Source organism: Bos mutus, chromosome 18 (genome assembly GCF_027580195.1).
Source record: "Bos mutus isolate GX-2022 chromosome 18, NWIPB_WYAK_1.1, whole genome shotgun sequence".
In the NCBI taxonomy this organism is placed as follows: Eukaryota; Metazoa; Chordata; class Mammalia; order Artiodactyla; family Bovidae; genus Bos; species Bos mutus.
The window spans coordinates 14,603,319-14,615,338 of record NC_091634.1 but is presented as its reverse complement, the minus strand read 5'-3'; the positions used below and the strand labels follow the sequence as shown (position 1 = coordinate 14,615,338).

Below are 12,020 nucleotides of genomic sequence, written 5' to 3'. Positions count from 1 at the left end.
TTAGGGCTTTTGGTCTGTTTGTTCTTCCAGAAGGTGAGAGGGCTGCTCCCTGGCCCCCCAGATGGGTTTGCTTTAGAAGTCCTCTCAGTGAAGGTCTGTGCAGTGCAGGTGGTCTGGCCTCCACCTGAGTCGGTTCCTCTTCGATCTCTTTCTTTGCTCCAGGTGTAGTTTTCTTTGCTTATGTTGAATCCTGTTGCCTCCTTTCCCATCACAAAAGTGATGTTTTCTGTTTGTTGTTGTTTTTTTTTTTAAGTAAGCAGAAACATGGTTTTTTTTTTATTAGGATTCTGAAAGGAAGAAAGTAAAATGTACAAGTTTAATAAAAGGGCCTTCCCATTTAAAAAAAAATTCAGCATGTGCTTTCTTTATGGGACTGTTAATATAGACTCTACCAAAGTATCCACAGGACATGAGATGTCCCCATCCAGGAACAGATTGTAAGAAAACAACGTCTTTCAGATCTTTTTGAATGAAATACATCTTACATTACAACTGAGTGCTCATAAAGTTTTGCCAAACAACCCTTAGCCTTACACTTGTGGTAAGCTCTGATGTTTTCTTTTTTTTTTTTTTTTGCTCTGATATTTTCTTACTCCATTTCACTTTTTGAAAATTCTGGTCATACCGTGCTGATTTTGTTTTTTTTTTAATGACTCATTTTGGCGTCCATGATCTTCATCTTTCCTGCATGTCTGCAATCATCCCCAGTCCTCTCTCCCTGCATAGAAATGGGGACAGGGCACCACCAGGCTGAACTCTGCCTCCAGGCTTAGCCCCAATTCTGCTGCCTGCCTGTGGGGACTCCCTTCCTCTCAAAGCTCTCAAAGCCCCCTTTCTCCTCACCCTAATCCTAAACACAGAGTCCTAAACATGGGGCAGCATCTGGGCAACCCATGGGGTCAGGCAGGTAGACTGGGGCCTCCACCTGCCTCAAGGACTCAGGAGGCTGGTCTGCAGCCTGGGAGTAGGTAGAGGGCCTACCTACATGGGCCTGGCTGGGGGCCCATGCTACCCGACACAACAGTTCCAGATCTTGCTGTGGCCTCTCCTTGAAACACAATAAGCCCTCCTTTCCTTGACCCTTCCTAGAAATCCCTTCAGGCCAAAGGCCACCCTCTATACATACTATACAGGCAGACCTCCTTTTATTGTACTCTGAAGACACTGTGGCCTTGTTAGATAATGGGGTTAGCATTTAAGTACATTAAAATTAATGTATATACATTGTTTATTTTAGACCTAGTGCAGTTGCACACTTAATAGACTATAGTGTAAGCGTAACTGTTAAATGCACTGGGGACGTCAACAATCTCATGCGACTGGCTTTATTGCGATAGTCTGGAACCAAACACACAGTATCTTGGAAGGATGCCTGCACGTTGAGGGAAAGGCTTGTGTCTGTTAGGGCTTAGACATCTGTTGCAGAAGCAATTGGGTAAACACTTCATCCACTCCCAGCCTTTCTGGTCCATGGTAGATGTTGCTCCTGGATTCTGGTATTCTCCCTGCCAAACCTTCCAGGCAGCCTGGCACTCCAGGCCCTCACTGCAGTTGACTCAAGAGTTTGTGAGCAGGGGAAACCTACTTGCCACGTCCCAGACAAATTAGGACCCCTCAGTGCCTCCAGAAGAGCCTGTGGTCCAGGGAAAGAGGGCCGAGGCATTGGGAAGAGACCCTCCACCCACTGCCCTCAAGCAGGCAGGTCACTTAACTCCTTTGAACCTCCGGTTTCCTCACCTGTAAGATGGGTGGATGGGAAAGCTGCACGAGATCACAGATGTCAGGTCACCCATGGAAAGTGGTGGCCACCTTTGCCCACCTACCTGTGTCCTCGTTGCTCCTGACTTGGTGCTTCTCCCCTACATGCCCCCTGTCACCCCACAGGCAACCCTCTGGTCCGCTCGTGTCCTGTCAACTTCAGGAGCCTCAGACCCACTGACACCTCTGGCCTAGCAGAAGGCCTTTCTCCACCTACTTGGACAAGAGTTGCCCCTCCTTCATATCTTAGTCATATGAAGGAAGAAAAGTAGCGTGTTGGATTTTAAAAGAAACTGTTGGGAATCACTTTTAAATCTACTGCAGTAGGAAGCGGAGAAGGCAATGGCACCCCACTCCAGTACTCTTGCGTGGAAAATCCCATGGATGGAGCAGCCTGGTGGGCTGCAGTCCATGGGGTCGCTAAGAGTCGGACACGACTGAGCGACTTCACTTTCACTTTTCACTTTCATGCATTGGAAAAGGCAATGGCAACCCACTCCAGTGTTCTTACTTGGAGAATCCCAGGGATGGGGGAGCCTGGTGGGCTGTCATCTATGGGGTTGCACAGAGTCAGACACGACTGAAGTGACTTAGCAGGAGCAGCAGCAGCAGTAGGAGGAGATCATGAAGTGAATTCTCCTGACACCACCAAGGCCAGTTGAGCTTCCACAGGTTTTTCCTATGCCGTGCCTTTATATGTTTCTTATGCAGACATTATCTCTGTGACTCACTTCTGCCCAGATTTGTCCTGTCCTGTCTCGTGGTTTGCGAGGCCCTGTGGCCCCACTTGCTCCTGGCAGGGTGACAGCAGGGGGCCTTTGGGCCCTCTTGGTCTGCCAGGGCTGTCTCCCTTCCGTACTTTTCCATGTTATGGTGCCACTGTTCCAGTCTGGTTGGCCGCCTCCTGCCACACCACTGTGGCCCCTGAAACTAAACTGCCATGTTTTCCACTTTATAGACCCTTTACAGGCTGGCATCGGTCCTCTTTTTGTTGCAAAAACTGCCTAACCATAGGCAAGTAGCCAAGGTGCTCAACAGACATTTCATGGCCTTTGTTATCCTCAGACAGACTGCTGGCATCATTCAGAGGTGGAATGGATTTCTAAAAAAATCAACAAAAGATCTCTACTTCTTCTTGGTCCATACACTTTAGTAAGGCAGTTTGATCACTGAATGTGGTTGTCATCAGAAAGTGGTTTTTCTCTCAACCATCTCCTGGGTGAAAAATCAGGTCAAAAGGGTTGGGAGTTATGTAGACTATTTTGAAAATTTTGGGATTCTACCCTCATCAGCCCTGTGTATGATGCATCTTCCCCCGAATAGCAAGCCCATGTGCAACCTCCAGGTGGCAGCTGATCAAAGGGAGCCTCAGTAATTAATGCTGGTTTAGCGCCCAAGATTCCTTCTTGGACAACTAGACCCAAGTCATGGGGACAATGGCCACTTGGTCGCTGAGCGCCCTGCCTGCCATGTCTCCCTACAGGGGCCTAAGTGGTCTCTGTAAATTTGTAAAAATTCATTCCATTCACATCTGACCTTTCCAAACAAAGGTCTGGGTGTGAGTAGATGACAGAAGAGGTAAAGTTACACCCAGTGGGACAGGAGTCATGCTGATTCTTTGTCTTTGAAGGGAGTACAGCACCCTAGCACCTGGTGTGCATGCTAAGTTGCTTCAGTTGTGTCCGATTTTTTGCAACTCCATGGACTGCAGCTAGCCAGGCTCCTCTGTCCATGGGATTCTCCAGGCAAGAATACTGGAGTGGGTTGCCATTTCCTTCTCCAGGGGATCTTCCCGACCCAGAGATCAAACCTGAGTCTCTTGCGTTGGCAGGCGGATTCTTTGCCATCTTACCTACCTGGGAACCCCTCAGATCAGATCAGTCGCTCAGTCGTGTCCGACTCTGCGACCCCATGAATCGCAGCACGCCAGGTTTCCGTGTCCATCACCAACTCCCGGAGTTCACTCAGACTCATGTCCATCGAGTCAGTGATGGATGGATGGATGGGAACCCCTAGTGAGGGAACATCTTAGGCCCCAGCAAGTGGGGGTGGGGAGCAGGAGGGGTGCCATCAGCACTCTCAGACCCTGCACCTCAGCCTGCCAACCCATCACCTGGTCCACCTGAGCCCTGCAGCCGGCAGTGTGACCCATAGACCAGTCCTGATCCTGTCACCACCTGAATATGAGTCCCACCCGTAGATGTTTACAAACATGGACCTGCTCAGCCCTGTTCTAATCTGGCTGATAACAAAAGTACACACTTCTGACGCCCAAGCAGCCCTGGGCTATGCCATGTATGGCAGTTGAGACTGCAGCTTCTCACGAAACCAGTGGTGAACTGGAGTGCTCTGTGTGCAGTCCTGCGTGTGTTTCCCTGCGGGATAGAATGAGTCACAGTGCCTCTCTGTGGGGCATGAGGGCCGCTCTGGGGCTGTGTAATTATTGGCGGTGACATCGAAGATCAGCAGGTCAGTCTGAACTCCCTCGTGTGGTTCCTAATGGACGAGAGACTAGCCTTTGATTATGACCTTGCTGGCTGTGTCCTGCTCGGGCACAGCTGGATGAGGCTGGGACGCTGGATGGCAGGCAGGTTGGCCACATAACAGGACTCACTGCTGCTTGGGGTCCTGCTGACAGTAATTAAGTGCCTTATAAGACAAATGGAATTTAGCCCCAGCCTCAGTCCAGTTGGGCTTCCCTGATGGCTCAGACGGCAAAGAATCTGCTTGCAATGCAGGAGACTTGGGTTCGATCCCTGGGTTGATCCCTGGGTTGGGAAAAACCCCTGGAAAAGGGAACCGCTACCCACTCCAGTATTCTGGCCTGGAGCATTCCCAAGGACAGAGGACCCTGGCAGGCTACAGTCCATGGGGTTGCTAAGAGTCGGACATGACTGAGCAACTTTCACTTTCAGTCTGGTTAATCAGAACAGCTGACAGAATGGCATGTTCGCAAGAAAATTCACTAGTAGCCAAGCGAAGTGCAGTGTTTGGACAGACCATCCTCCGTGGAGATCTGCTTCTACAAGTCTTGATGAGTGTGTCAAGAACAGACAACCCTGACAGCTGCTTACCTGGGCCATTCTCAGAGCTGGATTTGCGGTGAGAGCACCCTGAGGAATGAGGTGAAGCAGTGGCTCCCTCGAGGACAAAGAGCAGGCTCGCCTACTGCCTGCTGTACAGTGGCAGGTTCTCCATGCCCAGCGACCCTCTCTTGTAATGCAACCAGTCACCACATGTGGAGGCTCCATCTGGACCTGTGCTTTGCCCCCCTGGGACAAGGGAGGGCAATACACAGGTTGATGCTTATGCTGCTGCTGTAATAAAGCCTTCTGTCTCTGACCCAAGAGTCGAAAGGCTTCTGCCAGCATTTTGGAAACAGTTAAAAGGCTAATTTATTGTCGCTTAGTCGTGTCCAACTCTTGCCTATAGCCCACCAGGCTCCTCTGCCCATGGGATTCTCCAGGCCAGGATACTGGAGTGGGTTGCCATTTCCATCTCCAGGGAATCTTCCTGACCCAGGGATCAAACCCAAGTCTCCTGCATTGGCAGACAGATTATTTACCACTGAGCCACCTGGGAAAGCCCATAAGCCTAATTTATTAACTTGTAAATAGAATAAAGTCAAACCCCAGACACAACAGTCAGCTGGGTGTAGACCAAGCTTGGGTTTCTCCAGCTGGGCTGTTAGCTCCTTGGAACCTCCCAGAGGATGATCTGTTGCGATTTGCTGATTACCAGTATTCTAGAATATCCAGGGCAGCGTTTCTGTCTTGTGGGAAAAACTGAGACCCTGCATACTGTGTGCATAAGATCATCCATCTCCCGGGATGTGGTTACATTCAAAGAAAACATTCCAGGATGGGGATTATGATGTTTATAGGACTGGGGTGCTCTGGTCGTGTAAGCTTCAGGAAGGAGACAAAACCAGGCTTCCAGCAGTTGCTCTTCCAGTTAGGCGTGTCCATCCACAGACATGTAGAAGCACAAGACCCCCAGGGAGGACTATCCCAGCAATCTCCTCAGTCCTATACTGCTAAAGTTGGCATCCAGAAATCTCTTCCTAAACTGCAGTGACTAAGTAAAAACTTGAGGGTTTGAGTGACCCTTTGAAGCATGTTTGCTGGTGAAATGTTGGCGAAAGGGTGAGCTGATCTAGCTGTGAATGACATGGAGATCGCAGGCCAGCTGGGAACTGTGTCCTACAAAGGAGAAGGCATTGCTAATACCCTTAGGACCAAGTCATTTTAGGCGAAAACAATGAGGAAACAAGCAGGGGAGAGCAGTACCGTAGGATGCCAGGAGCAGGCAGGGCCTGGGGAGGACAGGCATAAGCTACCGTCTCTGCTTCTGTTAGCCATGGAAGATGAGAAGTGAATGACGGGGAACTCTCCCTCCAAAGAGCAGGTGGACGTGGTCTTGTCTCAGAAGCCCACACCTGTGTTTTTCATCCAAGCCTTTACATCCACCTTCCCAGCTTAAATCTCATCTCCCATTTGTAATCCCTCCAGAGTAGATGAGTAAGGGTCTCTCACAGCCCATTGATAGATGGGCTCCTTATCCCATTTCTCTTTCTTCCTTTCAGTAATAAAAGTCCCCAGATTTTAGCAGGGACGTGGCTGCCCAGCGCGAACTCTTATTTCCCTGTCTCTCTTGCAGTTGAATGTGACCAGGTGAATAAATTCAGACTGAAGGGGTGTGTGATGCCTCCAGGTCATCGGGTCTAAAAGGAAGTGGTGAGACTTCCCTGGCAGTCCAGTGGTTAAGACTCTGTGCTTCCACCGCACGGGGTGCAGGTTGCAATCCCTGTTCAGGGGACTAATGCTGTGTGCCAAGTGACACAGCCGAAGAAAAAGTCACAACGTGTTTAATGTATGTGTGAATGGCCATTTGAGATTAGCCAAATTCCTACAGAAAAGAAAAAAGGAAGCGGCGTGCCCTCCACTTTCCTTCCCTTCCTGGGAAGCAGATGGTGGGTACCAGCCTCCCCAGAGGCCTGGGGGCAGCAGCCTGGAGGGATGCAGAGCACCCAGACAGGGAACCTCGTTCCTGGATGACCTCACAGAGCCACCCATCACCTGCTCTGGACTCCCACCAGCTCAGGCTCTTGCTGGAGAGAAAAGTGAAGCTCTCTCGTCAAGCCTCTGTCTTCAAAGTCCCTGTGAAAGCTGCCACATCCTAAATGTATTGTGATGAAGCGAACAGGTGGGGGTCTGGAGGCCCAGTCCAAGGTCTCCCGGGACCCACTCACCCCATTTTATTTAGCACAGTAGTGAAGAGCTTACCTCATCTTGGGTCTGGAAGGTCTCACACTGCTGCCCCACTCCCTACTAGCCCAGTGTCCTACAGTTCCTTTTAGGGCTCAATTACATATACTGTGGGGATTGTGTTATCAGTTTCATAATGAATCATCAGACTGTGTGTAAGGATCACAGTTAAAACTAACATTTATGACTTCCTTCGTGGTGAAGTGGTTAGGAATCGACCTGATAATGCAGGGGATGGAGGTTTGATCCCTGGTCCCGGAAGATTCCACAAGACAAGGAGCAACTCCACAAAGCCTGTGCTCTGCAACAAGAGAAGCCACCGCCACAAGAAGCCCAAGCGCCTCAACCAAGAGTAGCCCCAACTCGCCACAACTAGAGAAAGCAACAAAGACCCAGTGTAGCCAAAAAAAAACAAACCACACCCAAAGAAGCCACCAACATTTATCAAATATCTGTTTACCTTGTCCCAGACAGGCTCCGTGCAAAACCATTTGCCTTGTGAGGTAAGTTCCATTTGACAGCGGAGGCCAATGAGGGCCAGTGACTGACCAAATGGTCCACAGAGCAGTAAGGGGTAGAGCGAAGATTCACTGAGCTCACAGCCACTCTAGGCTTGCTCAGACCTGCGGACACCACACTGCCCAGCAGCAGGTCGCCTAATTGACCAAATGATAGGGAGCACTGACTCTGAGTCACACCGTTTGGCACTGAGCAATGAAACCCCCACCCTCTTGAAACTTCTGTTCTGCCAGGAGAGACAGACACTGCCTCTCATATCCTGCATGTGGTTGTCGGCAAAGCCACAATCTCCATTCACCTCCTCTTCTCACTCAAAGACCAAATATCTTTGATTACAAGACATTTCCCTCACACAGCCCCCCTGCCCCGGCTGTCATCTGTCCTCATCTCCCACCTCTTTCCCTCCAGCTCTGCAGGCTCACAGGCCTCAGGGCCTTTGCACTGGCCATTCCTTCTGCCTAGATATGCTTCCCTGTGCTTGCGTGGCTTATTTTCTGACCTTCAGATCTTAACAAAAAATACTTCAGTGTGGCTTTCCTGGTAACTCATCTGAAATCCAGTGCCTCCCAAACATACTATGTACTTATTACCTAATTCCCTTTCTTACTGTATTTCTCCTAATACATATTACTTGAAAAAAATCAAGCTGTTACCGGTTACATAAAACCCATTTCAAATATCCAAGGATTTTTAGTAATTTTACCAAGTGGTGCAACTATCACTATAGATCTGTTTTAGAACATTTTCATCGCCTTCACGGAGTAAGATCCCTCATGGCCAATTTAGAGCTAATCACCATTCCCACACTCAGCTCCCAGCAACCACTAATTGACTTTCTATCTCTGTAATTGTCTTTTCTGAATACTCATATGAATGGTGTCATATGACATGTAGTCTCTTGTGTCTGGCTTCTTTCACCCAGCATAATGTTTTTAAGGTTTATGTAGCTGTTGCTACGTAAATACCAGGAGTTCATTCCTTTTTATTGCTGAATAGTATTCCATTGTATGAACGGATCTATCACATTACGTGTATCTATTCACCAGCTGCTGGACAGTTTCATTTCCAGCTTTTTCTAACATACTCTACATTTTGCCATGCTCCCCCCCACTAGAATGTCAGTTCCATAGGGCTGGAATTTTTGCTGGTTTTATTCACTTCTGTGCCCCCAGCACTTGAACTGTGCTGGACACACAGTAGATACTCAATAAATTTTATTATAAAATTTATTATGTGCTGAGGGAATCAGAATAAAGATAATCTCAGAGAGTGGGAAGCAAGGGCTGTCTATGCTGGTCATCCAGCCAGGGGAAAGGGGACAGAGTAACGAGGCTCCATGGAGTTGGCAGTCAGGGCAGGTTCCTCTAAGGAATGGACTTTGGAGCAGAGACCTGAGTGCACAAGGCTGATAATGGCATTATCATGACAATGACAATGATATTGTCATTATCCTCAGGCCTAAGTACCAGCCCTGCCCACCACTTCTGCAGGTCCAGCAGCCAGGTCAGGCGGGGGCAGGTGTGTGTGTGTGTGTGTGTGTGTGTGCGTGCGTGCGTGCGTGCAGCAGGGGTGGGGTGGGGGGGTGGATAGGGAAGGGCTGGGCTGGAGAGGGACTCCCAAGGACACCTAGCCTCACAGCAATTGGAACAAATGACTCAGGCCCCCAACTCAACCCTAAGCCTAATCTGGGCCCCACACAGTGTGGGGAGGGAAGGCTGGGTTCCCGTGGCTGTCCCTTCTACTAAGTGCTCCCTCCCCCAGGGTGAGGCCAAAGGGCTACACTTGGACTTGAGCTATACTTGGACTTGTGCTATACTGCCTGGGTTTGAATCTTAGTTCTAATCTGTTCATTACTGTTTCTGCTCCTCAGCATCTTTTTTTTTTCTTTTTTTGGCTGTGCTGGGTCTTCACTGTGGCACAGAGACTTTATTTGCAGCACATGGACTTAACTGCTATGTAGCATGTAGGATCTTAGTTCTCTGACCAGAGATTGAACCCATGTCCCTTGTATTGGTAGGCGTATTCTTAACCACCGGACCAACAGGGAAGTCCTGCCCCGCATCATCTTAACTGGTCCCTCAGTTTTCTCATCTGTAAAATAGGGATAGCCACCATACCTACCTTTTACTTAAAAACCAAACACTATAAGTACTGCTAGTAACTGTGTGGAGGCATGGTTGTAGGAAACTAATCCATTTGATTCTTACATCAACGCCATATGGTAGTTATCATTTACAGATGAGGCACAGAGAGGGGAAGTAACTTCCCCAGATCATTCTGTTGTTGTTTAGTTGATAAGTGGTATCCAACTCTTTTGCAACCCCATGGACTGTAGCCTGCCAGGCTCTTCTGTCCATGGGATTTCCCAGGCAAGAATACTGGAGTGGGCTGTCATTTCCTACTCCAGGGGACTTTCCCGACCCAGGGGTTAAACCTGCATCTCCTGCAATGGCAGACAGATTCTTTACCACTGAGCCCTGGGAAGCACTGCTGCTGCTGCTAAGTTGCCTCAGTCCTGTCAGACTCTTAGCGACCCCATGGACTGCAGCCCACCAGGCTCCTCCGCCCATGGGCAGCACTACTAGGTAATAAAGATGGACTTCAAATCATGAGACTGGTTCCCAAGTTCATGCTTTTCTTCCTTTCAGACTCTGCTTCTCACCAGGCCAGAGGCAATGTTATAGTGAGTTAATGTACAAGAAGCCCTTGGAACAGTGCCAGGCACAAAAGTACACAAGGAGTGTCAGTACTATCCTGGTACAGAGAGCATGCAGAGGCACCCTTTCTCTCATTTCTTCAAGTGCAAGCATCTGACCCTTTAGGGGAAGCTAGTTGGATTTCCCTGGTGGCTCAGACAGTAAAGGGTCTGCCTACAAGGCGGGAGACCTGGATTTGATCCCTGGGCAAGGGAAGATCCTCTGGAGAAGGAAATGGCAACCCGCTCCAGTACTCTTGCCTGGAAAATCCCATGGGTGGAGCGTGGTAGGCTACAGCCCATGGGGTCACAAAAAGTCAGACAGGACTGAGTGACTTGTTTCACTTTTCAACAGTGCTAGTAGTCCCCTCCCCAGAAATCCACACCAGCCCATACTCCTCTCCCAACCCCAAGTCCCTTCGACTGAAAGGAGATCAAACCAGTCTATCCCAAAGGAAATCAGTCCTGAATATTCACTGGAAGGACTGATACTGAAGCTGAAGCTCCAATACTTTGGCCACCTGTTGCGAAGAGTCGACTCTCTGGAAAGACCCTGATGCTGGCAAACATTGAAGGCAGGAGGAGAAGGGGACGACAGAGGACGAGATGGTTGGATGGCAATACCGACTCAAATGGATATGAGTAAGCTACAGGAGAAGGTGAAGGACAGAGAACCCTGGCTTGCTGCAGTCCCTGGGGTCGCAGAGGCGGACACGACTGAGCGACTGAACAACACAGGGTGGGTGAGGTGGCGGGGAGCAGTTAACCTTCCACCCTCCCCGTTTCCGAGAGGACCAGTTGGGCGGTGCTGGGGAGGGGCAATGAGTCAGGGTTAAGGACTTTGAACAGAGGTTGGGTGGGGCTCCTCAGAACTTCCTGGCTGGCCCACGGCCCCTTCCCAAGGCCCGCCCCCTACCCTCGCAGCCCTGCTCCAGCCCTCTGGCCCTGTACACACACCTTCTCTCACTACCATGGAGTTCGACCTGTCGGCAGGTGCGCTGCTGTGGAGTGGGGAGCTTGAGGGCCAGAATCAAACCCAAGGGTCTGCCTCCGGGGGGGCATTTTCTGTGTCTGCGCCAACCCATCTAATGTCTCTTCTCCCTACAGCCGTGGAGTCCACCTCCAAGAAGCCCCAAGGGGCAGGCAAGGTGGGAGACCCCAAGCACAGCTCCCCCAAAGTTCAGGGCGGGTCAGCTGATAACCTAAAGGTAAGTCACCTTATTCCTGGGAATTGCTTTTTGACCCCAGGACCCTGCTTGGTCTGGGGCCTCCGACTTGGGGGGAATGGGAGCTGGGAAAAGGGTCCCTCGCCTCACTGGTGTGCCTCCCAACTAGCATCACCACGGCCATGGCCACGGCCAAGGGAGCGCCTCAGATTCCAGCAGCAGCTCCAGTGATTCGGAAAACGAGGCGAAGGTAAGAGGCTTCCCCCTCTGTAGCGGGTGCCCGGCGCCCCAAGTGAGGGCGGAGTCCCAGCCCGGAACCCAGGCCGAGGACTCACCGGCGGAACCCTCTTTCCCCTCCTACCCCCACCACCCCCGGCCCCACAGTCCGGCTCGGAGCAGCACAAGAGCGCCTCAGGCAAGGTCAAGAAACCCAAGGTGAAAAAGGAGAAGAAGAAGAAGGAGGAAGGGAAGAAGAAGGCTTCCCACTGATGGCTCTGGGTGGGGCTCATTAAACCTTTGCTCGGCCTCCTGATCGCCTTCTGGTTGCGAGGCGCCGTGAGCGGTCCCCGGCCTCCTCCTCCCCCCTTCCGGGCCGGGCCTGCCCCCTGCTGGACA

The 12,020-nt window shown here is 50.5% G+C and overlaps 1 protein-coding gene across 1 annotated transcript; it reads left to right on the top strand.

The window, feature by feature from the left end:
* The first annotated feature begins 11,076 nt into the window (after positions 1-11,076).
* C18H19orf33 (chromosome 18 C19orf33 homolog) lies at positions 11,077-11,930 on the top strand. The gene is made up of 4 exons (XM_005908248.2): positions 11,077-11,232; positions 11,347-11,447; positions 11,575-11,655; positions 11,790-11,930. Exons 1-4 carry the CDS (start codon positions 11,211-11,213, stop codon positions 11,892-11,894), a joined length of 309 nt encoding a protein of 102 aa, XP_005908310.1. The 5' UTR covers positions 11,077-11,210; the 3' UTR covers positions 11,895-11,930.
* The last annotated feature ends 90 nt before the right edge of the window (positions 11,931-12,020 follow it).

Excerpts from the sequence above, each read along its gene's own strand:
- C18H19orf33 (XM_005908248.2), top strand. The coding sequence starts at position 11,211 with ATGGAGTTCGACCTGTCGGCAG. Across the intron at positions 11,448-11,574 it reads GGTCAGCTGATAACCTAAAG|CATCACCACGGCCATGGCCA; the intron begins GTAAGTCACCTT and ends CCTCCCAACTAG. Across the intron at positions 11,656-11,789 it reads ATTCGGAAAACGAGGCGAAG|TCCGGCTCGGAGCAGCACAA; the intron begins GTAAGAGGCTTC and ends CCGGCCCCACAG.